Source organism: Triturus cristatus, chromosome 6, assembly GCF_964204655.1.
Source record: "Triturus cristatus chromosome 6, aTriCri1.1, whole genome shotgun sequence".
In the NCBI taxonomy this organism is placed as follows: domain Eukaryota; kingdom Metazoa; phylum Chordata; class Amphibia; order Caudata; family Salamandridae; genus Triturus; species Triturus cristatus.
The window spans coordinates 106138458-106152465 of NC_140589.1; the positions used below are offsets into that span (position 1 = coordinate 106138458).

Below are 14008 nucleotides of genomic sequence, written 5' to 3' on the forward strand. Positions count from 1 at the left end.
ACCCCCCTCCCACCCCACCCTCTTCCACCGGTGTGTCCCAACTACTAATTGTATGTACAATCTAGAGCAACCATTCCCTCAGCAGCACTTGTCGTAGCAACATTAATACAGTACGTCTTAATCTCTAATCACTCCATTGCAATAAATGCACAGCATGTCTGCACTAGAGAGTTCCCTACTGCCCTTATCTTTCAGGGTGATCCCGTCTGTGCATTCAGGACCGTTTTTGCATCTGAATCTACCTCTGGTATCTGCAGCGATATAACTAAGGCCTCCCATGCCCTTGCGGTCTCCAGCGCCTTATCGTTATTAGTCCGCTTGGCATGCTGAAGCCGAACATTACTTTCACTCGTCGCCCATTTAACTAGTTCTGCCTTCCACCCCGCAAAGCTGGGTCCTCCCCTTGACTTCCAGTGCGCTGTGATATCTCTTTTAGCCAACAGCAATCCCAGGTCCAGAAACTTGCTTGTTACCTTCGTTTTGGGAGTATGCGGAAACCAGCGCAATAAACAGGTACCCATGTCAGGCTCAATCCGTCGTTCTGTGATTTCGCAGAGCAGGTCCACTACCTCCTCCCAATATATACCCAGTTGTTGACAGCCCCACATCATGTGATGAAACTCCGCCCCCTTTAAAGTACAACGTGGACTCTGGGCAGTGTCTATTTTAATACTTATTAATCTTAGCAAGAGTAAGATATGCCCTGTGCAATATAAAAAAGTGAACCAGCTGGAATCTGGCGTTCCTAGTACTTTTCCATGCTCTCCTGATTATTTGAGCCCATGTCTTCTCGGGGATCTCCTTGCCTAAGTCCGCCTCCCATTTCTGTTGCAATTCCCTCAGAGGCTCCATTCCCTCCCCCACCATGCGCCTGTATAAACATGTGACTGCCTTGAAGGTCCCCGCCGCCATCACTACATACTGACACGCCATGGCCATCTGTGGTTCCGAGAGTCCCTCCCTCTAATGTCGCTGCACTGCGGAAACCAGGGCAGAATGCAATAAGTAATCCCCGCGAGGGAGACCATATCTATCCTGCAGGGCCTGATAAGGCAACAGGGCACCGTCTTCATACAAATCCCCCAATACCTGTACTCCCAACGCCTCCCACTCGGCCAACGCAGCCCAATCCCCCCGTGCGGGAGAGCTGTACACATACCTAGTGGTATCTCCGGGGCATAGGGACGAGCGATCCCAGCTCTATGCTGACTCCGGTTCCAACATAACCTTAACGTCCGCTCCTCGTTAGAAAGTGTCCCAAGGCGCAACCGCTGCTGAAGTACTGTAAAGGACAACACATGGCGTGGTATCCATCGTCTCTCTGGGCCATCAGGGCCCCTAAACTCCAACGCCACCGCCTGTGTAAGTCACTGCAGTTGGGCTGCCAAGTAATAAAGCTCAAAGTCCGGCACCGCCAGTCCCCCCTCAGCCCTTGGGCGCATCATCGTGTCCAGTGCCACCCGCCGTCTTCCATTCCCCCACAGAAAGCCCCCGATCATTGAGAAAAGCTGTCTAAAAGTGGATCCCGGTATCCAAATTGGTAGTGTCCTAAAATAATCCAACAAGCGCCACCATCTTTAATAGGGCTACACGACCGGCCACCGAAAGCGACAAGGTACTCCAAAATGTTAAGCTACCCCTAAGCCCTCGCACAGCTCTGCCTAAATTTCCTTCTAACAGGTCATCAGGCGCATGAAAGATGTTAGTTCCGAGGTAGGGCAAACAACGGGACTCCCACCGAATGCCCTTGACATGAGCGGGGCCAGCACCCGATGGAGCCACTGGAAACAGACAAGTCTTTGCCCAATTCACCCCAAGTCCTGAAACCCTGCCAAATTTGCGAAGCAGTGTCATCGCTCCATCCAAAGCCTCCTCTGTATTAGCCAGAAACATAAGTCAATCGTCTGCATAGAGTGAGATATACTGCGCAGTCCCGCCTATAATTCCGTCCCAATCTGGCATGTGCTGCTAATGGCTCAATGGCCAATGCGAACAATAAAGGAGACAGCAGACACCCCTGTCGCGTTCATCGCCCTACTGGACATGAGGAGGAAATCATAGTCCCTGTCCGAACCCGAGCCGTCACCGATCTATAGAGGATTTCAGTCCATCCCACAAAAGCCTCCCTGAGTCCAAACGTTCGGATAACTTGGAACAGGTATGGCCATTCAAGGCTGTTGAACGCCTTTTCAATATCCACCAAGAGGACGGCCGCAGAAGTAGCCACATAATAGTCCTCCCCCAATATGCGTAGTAAACGTCTCACACTGGTGGCCGTATTCTGGGTTGGTATAAATCCCGCTTGATCTCGATGGACCAATTGCACCATATATGGGAGAGGCCGAGTCGCAAGGATCCAACTCAGAATTTTGTAATCGGATGTGAGCATGGATAAGGGGCGATAAGCTGTCTTATCAGAGGAGTCCTTCCCAGGCTTGAGCAGTGGAATAATGATCGCCTCTCGGGTGGAGGCCAGTAATACTCCAACCTCCCTTGCCTCCTTAAAAAACGCCAACAACTTAGGGGCCAAGACATCGATGTAAGCTTAATAAAACTCTATGGGCAGCCAGTCCGTACCTGCTGTTTTATTATGTGCCATATGCTTAATCGCGCTCCTAACTTCCCCTAGTGTAATCTCTTGTCCAAGCAAGTCTGTCTGCGTCTTTTCAAGTTGTAGTAGCGCGATGTCGGCCAAGAAATCCGCTATAACATCCCCAGTAACCCATAGTTTGCTCCGGTACAACTCGTTATAATAGTCAAAGAACAGCCTATTAATCCCCTGTTGGGTATACACCAGGGTCCCCGTCGGAGATGTCAAGTTTAGTATGGGAGTGCCTCAGGGGGTCGGGTTAGCCAACCAGGCAAGCAGCGTGCTTGCTTTGTCTCATTCCGCATGTGCGCACGCCAAATATTTCTTGTGGTCAAAACAGCGCAACCTCTCTATTTGTACAGCCACTGCCTCTCTAGTGCCTGAAACTTCCTCCTGTTCATCTGGGTTCTCAGGGCGGGCCCTCTCAGCCGTCCGCAAGTGTTGCTCTGCCACATCTATAACCCGTAGTAGTGTCTTCCGCACTCCCACCATTTTAGTTATACATAATCCCCTTAGCCGTCGTTACACTTTGAAGGTGTAATCCGGGAACAGTGTCACATTGCCATTTCCACCTTGTAGGGGCCTGATGATCGGGCTCTGTGCAGCAAGAGATCCCTGTCTTTGTAATGAAGTAGTCGCACCACCACCGGTCTTGGGGGCCTTCCGTGCACCAACGGGCATGCCGGTACCCTATGTGCTCTCTCCAAGGTGTAAAATGGAGATAGGCCCTCTGGTGCCACCTTGGTTCTCAGCCAGTGTTCCAAATAGTCCACCATGTCGGCCCCTTCCACTCCCACCGGCAACCCCACCACCCTTATGTTGTTCCTGCGGTTTCGGCATTCAGCATCCTCTGCTCTCCATTCCAGGGCCTGCAACCGATTCATAGCTCCCCCCATCCGGGCCTCCAACGTCCTCTGGGCCGGCTCCATGACCTCCAACATTGTTTCTGTCTGCTTCACCCGATCCAACAGTTTTGCGTGCTCTGTTCGGAGGAGACCCAGGCCCGACGCCACATGCGCAATGTCCTGCTGTAGGGCAGCCCTTGTGTCTGTGATGGCTTTCAATACTTGATCCACTTGCTGCTGCATCAGAGTCTCAGGCTGGGATTCGGCAGCATCCTGTTTCCTGTGTTCCATCACCGAGTCTTCAGGGTCTAGGGATGAACCCCCTTGTTTCCCCCGTGGCTTCCCCATGCCCTGCTATGTCCCCGGCCACCAGCTCAACTTCTCGGGTAGTTCTGAACTCCGTCACAGGCAGTCCTGAGTCTCAAGACAATCCACCATGTGCATAGCCTGTCCCCAACTGCTCTCCTGACGGGTCCCCCTAAGAGCATGTAACAGTTGTAAGGTCTCTTCACCTCCGCCAAGTGACTTCCAGCCCCCTGTTTTCACACCAATCCCTACCCTGCGGTAGAACCTCCTGTGCATGCACAGTCCGCAGGGTACCCCAGACAATTGCTCCTTCTCCTGCGATCCACTCTTCTCACCAGCTAAGCAGAGCTGGTAAAACCCCAATCAGGGGGCAGCCCTTCTCGGCCAGTATCCCAACTGGTAGTATCACTGACCTCGTGGCCCCGACCTGGCCTTGTGAGTCCAGGGATGGCAGTGAGTTTACGGCTCTCCACCCAGCCTGCGCACGCTAACAATAATATGCACCCCCCATGTGCCGGCCCCGGGAGGGGGAAGGGGGGGGGGGCACCACATTCACCTCTGCGTGCACTCCGTCACTGGTTCCCCAGCGCGATGTCCTCTGACCGGGTATACACTCAAGATGGCGACCAGGCCCGCTCCCAGGTCCCCCAATTAGTGCAGCCTTTCGGAGCTTGATGAAAGGAGGCACTGCAGAGCCCCCCGCTTCCCAGGGCAGCCTCTGGTAATTCTTCTGCCCGCTCCACTCGCCGCCGCACTCTTCGCCTCTCTTGGGCCCCCCTGCAGTCAGGCTGGTTCACAATGCAGGTGCGCCGCAGCGGCTCCCTCTCACCTGGTCTTTCTGAGTTCCCGCCAGCATCATAAACAGGCACAGCCAGGAACAATCCACAGGGCTCCGCCAAACCGGTCAGCACTGGGGCTACATCTCCACCAGCCACAGTCGCGCTGCCCGCCAGAGCCTCCAAAATGGCGGTCTCTTCCGTGTTCGGCACTCCAGCCGTGACTGCTCTCTGGGTCCCAAACGATAGAAGCCTCCTCCAGTCCACCCACGGGACTTCACACATCAGAGGGTGTCATTGGCCGCACATTCACCTCCTCCACAACTTGCCACCATCCACCGCCCAATCAAACACCTCTGCAATCAGGCGGGCCCTCGCAGTCTCCTCCGTCCTCTGGCCCCCTCTCGACGCTTTCTTCAGGGATCGCTCTAACCGCGAAGCGGGCACAGCCATTTACAGTCCGCGGCGCCCCCTCGACCTCCGGGGCTCTGCTCTAATCCGACCTCCGGGAGCCCCACAGGCTCCAAGCCGCCATTGTCAGCGCCATCTTGAAGCCCCCGGCCCGGGCTCTTCGTGTTGCTCAGCCTCCAGCCGCCGGTGAGGGTTCGATCTTTGCCAGCACCATCTCCCGCTACTCTCAAGGCCAGCCAGCACGGTCCCTGGTCCTCAAGTTGGTCTCTGCGGCGGAGCTCCCAGCTCACGCGTCCGTCCTCATCTGCTTCTTAGCCATGCCCCCTTGTCCCACTATAGTGATGTGTTCGTATTTGTGTTCTTTGACATTTTTTTGATTTATTAAATTGATTGTCCGATTGGACACTCGCAATATAGTACTGATTCTAGTCTATATTTATCCTATTTACTATTTGCTCTGTTTAAGGACCACTATTCTAATAAAAAACTGACTTCACAAGGGGAAGCATACCTCCTCCTGGTCCCCGTAACACCGACTGTCCTGACCAGAGATAACTGGGGGACGGATAAACATTCGAGTCAGTGCTCAAGATGAAACGACTCCGGGTGGCCACAGGGAGTGGAGGCGAGTTGTGCCGTTTCTGCAGACAGGGTTGCGCCCAACACGCCCCGGATACCGAAGGCCTCCAGATCGGAGGCAAAGATGGTCACAGTGGGGTGACCCAAAGACCTAGGAGAAAGACAAGCCAGAGCCGGGTCCCTGGGTAAAGGAGCTGAAGAAGCAGACGCTTCCACAAGAGCAGAAGATGGTGAGTCGCAGCAGAAGAAGAGATGCGCCAGACCAGTAGGAAATCGGAGCTCTCCCGACCTGAGATGGATGCTGAGCTTGCGGGGTGTCAAAGTAGCCTAAGCAGATCCACACCTTCCTTTCCGGCGTCACCCAGAACCCTACAGTGATTCCCTGGGTACACGCCACAGCCCGTTTAGTGACTGAGGGTGCGGGCGGGAATCCCTGCAGAGAGAAACTGGCAAGCTGCTTCACGAAGGTGGAAAAGCAGACAGCGCAGACCCAGAGCCGGAGAACGGACCGGTCAGAAGAAAGCAACTTAGGTGCAGCCTCGGAACGCCCAACCGGGAGAGGTGATCCAGAAACAAGGAAAGATACCAGATTGGCCCCTGGGGCTTAGTGGACTAGGCCTTATTACCACTGGCACAGGAGAATATACCGCTGAGGTAGAAGTCGACTACATCCGGACACTCGGGGCAGGCAAAGCATCCTTGAAGAGCCGACACAGGGTATGAGTGGGAGAAAGGGGAGGCCTGGGGAAAGAAAGGTCGAGCACTCCACAGCCGCCCCACTCCCGGACCCCTTCGCCAAGGCCAAATCAGATTCCAGGTGGAGGAAGGTGCAGAAAGACTGAACCGGATGGCTACGCAGCCGGAGACGAGCGCTTAAGAAAGCCCATCACCCAAACCCTCTTGGCCCAAGGAATCCGTAGTCGGGAGGCCTGGGCCCGTTTAGGTCTGAGGTGAAACTCCGGACATGAAAAGTACTTCCAAAGAGAGGAAGGTTCTCCAGTGTGAAGGGCATAGAAGGAGACCCGAAGCAGAAGGACTGTGATGGGGGAGGATCAGGGGGGCTGATGAGAGACCGGTGAGCCGTGCCACAGAAGTGTCGTCCTCCCACGGTTGTCCGGCCCCAGGGGCCCCTAGGCCCTTACCAGCCAGTGTTCCTAAAACAGTTGCACCACTTACCAAGACCTGAGAGGCCACTGGGACACGTAAGCTGTGATCCAGACTAAAGACCAAAAACGGTTGTGTGTGAGAGCCAAGACACGTCTTCCTGGAAAGGAGGCTACCTCACACCTTGAGATGGTTAGAGACAAAGAGCCTAAACTAACGAGGCAAGGGAAGATGGACTCTTTTAACAAATCCATTGGCCAGGCGACAGGGGCTGAGGGGGAGACTCCACCCCCACCGAGCTATGCCACTATCCTGCAGGCAATACAGTCGTCAAGAAAGGTCTTGGAAGGAAGAATAGCAGAGGTCCGTTCTGGAGTAACTCTCCTCAGACAAGATCTTCGTAACGTGTAAGAAAGAATCCAGCCTAACAACAACCCTGAAGGAGGTAGTCTGAAAAGTAGACAACACAGAAAACCGGGCACGAAGGGACAATCTATGCTTTATTAGATATCTGGAGGGTTCAGAAGGAGCAAATGTAGGACTCTTCCTCACTGAATGGCTCATGGTTTCCCTCCCTGCAGCTCAATTCTCCACCTGCCGTATAATCAAATGGGCACACAGAATGCCTGGCGTTAGACCACCGACCAGAGCAACTCTACAGCCCCTAATAGCACGATTCCTAAACTTTCAAGACAGGGATCTGATACTCCAGCAAATGAGCCATCTTGGCAAGATCTGGCAAGCCAACACCAAGACAATGTTTTTTCCTGACTATTCAAGAGAAGGCCAGAAGCAAAGGAGGTCCTTCAACTCCGTCAAAGCCAAATTGAGACAACTCAACATTCAGTACATGCTGCTCTTCCCAGCAAAGCTCAAAGTCCTGGACCAAGGTCAATCAATACTTTTCCAGACACCAGAAGAGGACTGGACCTGGGTTGAACAGTGCCCCCACCCCCCCAATCCCCCTTTGAGAGGCAGCCATTCTTCCTCGGGGAGCCCCGGTGCAACACCACATAGTTAGGAATCCAGACAAATGAGAGAAAAAAGGACCTGCGGACCAGGTCGGACAAGTAAAACATGGGAGGTGAACCCCTATCAAAGGACGCGCAGCTCAGGTGAGGCAAACCAGTCGACATGGACGAAGGATGATGGACGGCAAAAAGTGGGCAGAAAGAAATATCCCAGGGTTTGAGCATGCAACATTTCAGACCCATCCGAAAAGGAAACTTCAGCCGACACAGACAGTGGCCACCCGCTATTGTCGAAGATAGCGAGCATGGAGGAACCAAAAACAGATATGGTCATACATGAACTCACACAACAACAGGTACCAGAAAGAGGTGAAGATGGATAAATAGCATGGGCCAGTCGGAGGACCAAGGACAGTAAGACGGCACTAAGTGCCCCTGACATTCACACGTAGCACCTAGTGGGTGTCTAAGTCTTAGTGAGTAACTTTTCCTTTTATATTCTGTTGGAGGGGAGGGGCATTTTCAAGGGGTGAAGTTACAAGGGGGGAGGGACAAAGACCTTTCAGGCTTAACCTACGAGTAGTTGTCATGTTGACAGTTGGGGACGCAGGCGTTGGGGAGAGTGGGGAGGGAGGGGCAGAATTGGGGACCTAAGTTATAGATGTAGAAAAGGGTGGGGGAACATTTCAATAAGAGATAGACGAGGAGACTGTGGATACAAGGGCAAAGCGAACATGGCACAACACCTCGCACATAGGGCATAGCGCCACCACTGGGAGAAATCTTACAGATACAAGGTGAGGGGAGATACTCGATATTGACATGGAATGTCAATGGACTCGGAAATAAAGAGAGGGTTGGTAGCCAATTATTTTAAGAGACTGAAACCCATTATAGTCCTCCTCCAGGAGAAGTGCCTGCTGGGTACACACTGTGCGTTCCTTGGGAGAGGGATGTATACCACCCTAGCTCATGCGGGATTTTCCAAGGGATCCAGGGGAGTGGCTATATTAGTAAAAAGGAGCCCCCCCTTCCATGCAAACAAAACATGCGTAGACCCCAACAGCACATATGTAGCGGTCCAGGGCACTTGGGGGCAGAAAGCACTTACCCTAATTAGCATTGATGCGCCCCCTAGACTGCAAAAACACACACTAGATAATGTGGCCAAGATATTATTCGAATCAGAGCCATCTACGCACATAGTTGGAGGAGACTTCAACAACGTAGTGGACCTACACATGGACCATACACACACACTGCCAGGGCAATGAGAGAAACAATTCTCGCCGGGTTCTTGGACACACTAGGGCTGGTTGATCAATGGCGTAAGCATTACCCCACCAACAGGGTGTACTCCTTCTCGGGTGCACACAAGGTGTTTTCCAGACTAGACTACCTACTCAACCCAGTGGGGGAAATAGAAACTATTGAAAAGAACGAGTACCTAGTGAGAAGTCTGTCAGACCACTCACCATTGTGGTTGACGGTAGGGGGCCGAGCAGACGGTCATGATGGAGGCTAAACGCATGGAACCTGTGAGACCGGGCAGTAGCCCGTGAAATAATGTGGAATCCGAACTATATTCCGCAAAAACAGCTTAGTGACCTCTGCGGTAGTCCAAAGGAAGGCATTTAAAACTGTGCTTCGCCATAGGGCGTAAATTGTTATAGAGCATAAGAAAAGGAAGGAGACCGCGAAATTGAAGGGCTAGAGTGCAAGCTCTTAGAGCTAGAGGGACAGTTGGGCCTGGATCCTGACCTGCATGTAATACGTCAGATAGCTGTCTCTCAAAGGGAATATCAAGCCCTAGCCCGCCAGGAAGCGAAAACTCAGCATCTACCAATGCAACATCACCTATACGAGACTAGGGACAGAGCGGGGAGACTACTGGCATGGTTGGGCAGTAAAAAGAGGGAGTTGAGATGGGTAATGACCATCCAAAAGGAGTTAAATACACAACACCCCAGAGAATAGCAGAGGCATTCACGGGCTACTACGCTGACTTCTACAAGGCCAGGTCACTAGAAGATAATGCCCAAATTTGCGCATATTTGAGCACAATCCATACCTCTCTCAATAGATGACTGAACACTCCTTTATAAAGAACTGATGCTAGAAGAGGTCACGACAACCATTGGCAAACAGAAATCGGGTAAAACCCAGGATCCAAATGGGTTCCCGGTGTAATTTTTTAAGGCGAACGCCAGCCTTCTCGGCCCAGAACTCTTAAAGATGTACCTAGCAGCACAGGCAAAAGGGACCTTCCCGCCAGATTTGAATAATGCCACGGTTGTGGTGATTAACAAACCGGGAAAGCCTGCCTTATAGTGCGGAGCCTACTGGCCTACTTCGTTAATTAACTTGGAAACTAAATTTTTTGCCACCATACTGGCCACACGATTGTTGTCGGTGATAGCTTCTCTCATTCACTACGATCAGTCCGGATTCATGCCTAAAAGGGCCACAAGACTAAACCTTCACCAGTTGGCAAATCGGCTAGATACAGTGCAAAGCAGACCTGAGCTGCACTTGGTCTTATCCCTGGATGCAGAGAAGTCATTCAATGCTGTACACTGGCCATTCATGAGACAGGCACTATTGAAATTTGGGTTTGGCCCCACCTTCTTAGCCTGGGCAGACCTACTATACACCAACCAGAGGGCAAGGGTACGGGTCAAAGGAGTAACCTCAGCGGAGTTTCCAGTCGGGCGGTGTACCAGGCATGGATGTCCCCTGTCGCCACTACTATTCGCCCTAGTATTGGAACCGTTAGCCTGCTTGATTCGAGACCATCTGCACATAAGAGGCTTTAGGGACTGCTCAGAGACGGACGGATATCACTATACGTGGACGAAAATCCTCCTCTATGTCACCAACCCTGAAGTGACACTCTCCACCATACGACTGGTATTCAAGAATTATGGAAGACATGCGGGGTACCGGATAAACTGGGACAAGTCTAGCCTCTACCCGGTAGGAGGGTGTTTAGACACATGAGGCCTTCCCACACAACTGCAAGTGAACACAGAGGGGTTTCGACACTTAGGCCTCTGCATAACCACTAACACAGAAGCAAGTCTCGCACGCAATATGACAGAATTCCATGAATATGTGGAAAGGTGGAGAAGACTCCCCCTGACGCTCCTGGGTACAGCGGCCATATTCAAAATGATCACCCTGCCAAAATTACTCTACATCCTCCCAAATACATTTCACAAACTCACAGAGGAGATCTTTAAAACAATACGTGTACTGATTGGGAATGGGGGACATCTATGGATAGCCCTTCAGACTCGCCAGCTGAGTCAGTACAATGGAAGTGTAGCGCTTCCCGACATACGATCCTACTACCGGGCAGCACACCTAGTGGTAATCAAAGAATGGGGCCACATATTGGCGACCACCCAACATACGCTCTTGAGAGACTCCAGTTTGTAGTGAGCCAACTACTACCGGCAACTCAAAGGGCCATAGAGGCGTGGAAGGGGGCAGAATGTCAAATGAAATGGAGAAAGAAGTATACAAAGGAGGACGCCCCTCTAGGAAGGGACACATCTGTTGGAATTGGGTAAGCTCAAGGTTTTCAGACCCTAGGACCTGGTGTGAATATCTAGACTCGGGAACATACTAGAGGGAGGTGCCTTGATTTCCTTCAACTCACTCCAATGGGAGTATAAGCTGCAAGACACTCAACAATACAAATACTTACCACTGCAACATGCTTGGCGGGGAACAGCTAGATACTTTAAATATCCGAGTTCACACCCCTTGAGGGGAGATTGCTTGTAGGAGAAATACCAAGCAAAGCCATCTCATGGACATACAAATCATTGATAAAAACATACCAGATAATCTGGGAGCCCTTAGAATTCAATGGGAGGCCACCATGAGTGAATAAGAGGACATAGACTGGGAGGTGGCATTGATACACCCAAGAGAAGTAGCCATCACATTGAGTCTGATACAATTTAAAATCCTACACGGGGTCTACTTTGACAGGGCCCGCATGCATAGAATAGGAAGGGCAGAATCACCAGAATGCCTCTGCTGCAGGTTAGAACAAGGGACATACATACACACACTATGGGAATGCCACCATATTAGAGTCTATTGAAACCAAACAATAGAAGAATTAAGCAAGGTAGTAGACACAAAGATACCCATGGATGCCAAATATGTCCTGTTGGGTGCTCCCTCGGAGGTAGACCTCCCCAGACACAAACTTCTATTGTGCAATCTGGGGCTGATGATGGCCGAGAGAGACGTTGCCCGAACATGGAGAGCCTCTGCCCTCCCAACAGTGACAGAGTGGAGAAAAGGTATGGATCTTTACATGGGTGCAGAACGAGTGATGTATAAAGCAAGAGGATGTCCGAAAAAGTTCACCAAGATTTGGGGTCCCTGGTTGAGATACTATGGGTTGGATCTGGGGCTGGAACAATAGAGAGAAAACACCAAACACCATGAGATGGCTCTAACCTTTAGACAAGGCTTGGTGAAGGCTAGGCCAGAAATGATTTGTAATCATACCATTGCCGAAAGATTGTTTTTGAAACTGTCTCTCCTTGCGATGCGCTTGGTAATAAGTATAAAAATGTTATATGCTGTGTTCTCTCATCTGAATCGTACATCAATACAAATATTTTTTTTAAAGAAAGTACATGGGTGATTGTACTCAGCAGCAGCTTACTGGTCTATCACAACCGTGCAGCCAAAAACCTCATCACACGTTATTTTGACGAATAAAATTATCAAAAGCAGCTCAGAATGGGTGTCAGAAGATACTGCTCTGGCGTGGTGGGTAGTGTGGAAAGGCTCAGGGACACAACATATTATCAATCAGCTAACCACTCTCAGTGCCAAAGAACTCTCGGGGAGAGTTTGGTGTCTGAAAAATGCCAGACGCCTTTCTTGCAGCCCCTTCAAGTTACAGAAGAGGGTGACAGCGGAAGCTAATCGCATCTTCCCTTGTAAGCAGGAGTCAAAACCTTTCTGTATTGATACCAACCTCACTCCGCTCAAACCCCAGACTAACAGGGAGGACCTGGCTTGGCAATTCAGACTGGATTATTCCTATTGGAGCAGTGTATATTTGCATATAGCTGGGTCTAAACTGAGTTGGCATGGTGTGCAAAATAACAATGGATTTGGATGCGGCCTGACTGATTACCAGTGGCATAGATTAAATCAAGCCTTTCATCCATTACTGTTTTGTATACTTCCTATGATGCCATCTACAGTCAAAGGTAGAGTGATCTTGCCTTAACTACCCTCATGTTTAAGTGTCAGTTAATTACCTTACCCTCAGATCTATTCTTCCAAGCGTCTACTCAGGGTATTCTTATGAATCTGTTCTTTGCTTCAGTCCTAATCACTCCTATAGGGAGCAATCTCGGAGATGAATGTGATCAGTATACTTTGAACACGTCATCTTTTCTGGTTCTGCTTTTATGATTTGTTTCTGAGCCTGTTCAGTGTATGTGGACACCTCTGCCTTCTATTCTCAGGGCCTGCTCAGGTATTTGAGGACACTATCTAAACTTAGTTGTTGTTTCAGGGCCTGCTCTATGCATTACAATGTATCCGCCTTTGCTTCCTCATCTCAGATACTGCCTTGACTACTTCTGTGATTCTAAGCACAGTCATCCTCTCCTTAGACTCAGGGTCTGCCTTATGTATCCGTGGGTCTCTCTTCACTTTATCCTCTTCTCAGGCCTCTACCTCCTGCATCCAGTCTCAAGTTCTACTCATAGTTTTCCATGACCTTTAGTGTCTCAGCTTCATCCATCATTAGGATTCAGCTACCCTTGTTCTTCTATTTGCCACATCACCAGAAGTAGGTATTGTATCACCAGAAGTAGTCATTGCCTTTCCAAATGTCAGTATGACCTATAATATATAGGCACGTAGGGTTAGAGTGTTGCGCAAGTCACACAACCATCATCGGGTCAAACAACATGTTACCTGCAGGTCCTCCTCTTCCGTCTCCTTGGGGAGCTCGGTGGAGTACTCCTCAACTCGCTCCACGCTCACCATCATGGTCTCTGTACGTGTGAAGTAGGTGGTGACTTCTGACAACGCACTATTGATAGAGAGAGCGTACGCAAGTGCCAGGCCTACCAGTCCTGTGGAAAACGAGAGAGAGAGAGAGAGAGACAAAGACCTTAGCAGCGGGTCGAGTGGCAGTTAGGGAGCTGCATACAAGTTTATAAACACCAAGACGAGGAGACAATACATGAGCGGCGGAGTAGTAAAGTAGTGGTAGGTATGTGGGGGTTCTTATGTAACCCTTGTATCCACTAGTATGAACTAGCTGCACAGACATAAAACTCTGTACAAGAGTGGAGGATTACTATGGAGAGTTAATGCTGGGACAAAATGCCTCTGTGTTGATTGGAAATGCTGTGCCACCCTGCCTTGTAT

At 50.8% G+C, this 14008-nt stretch overlaps 1 protein-coding gene across 1 annotated transcript in view; it reads right to left on the reverse strand.

The window, feature by feature from the left end:
- Positions 1-14008, reverse strand: part of LOC146816462 (ATP-binding cassette sub-family C member 10-like) — a 699272-nt gene that overhangs the window by 273688 nt on the left and 411576 nt on the right. Inside the window, exon 9 of the mRNA XM_085609512.1 lies at positions 13550-13710. Within this exon, the coding sequence (XP_085465638.1) occupies positions 13550-13710 (161 nt within the window). The remainder of the gene's footprint in view (positions 1-13549; positions 13711-14008) is intronic.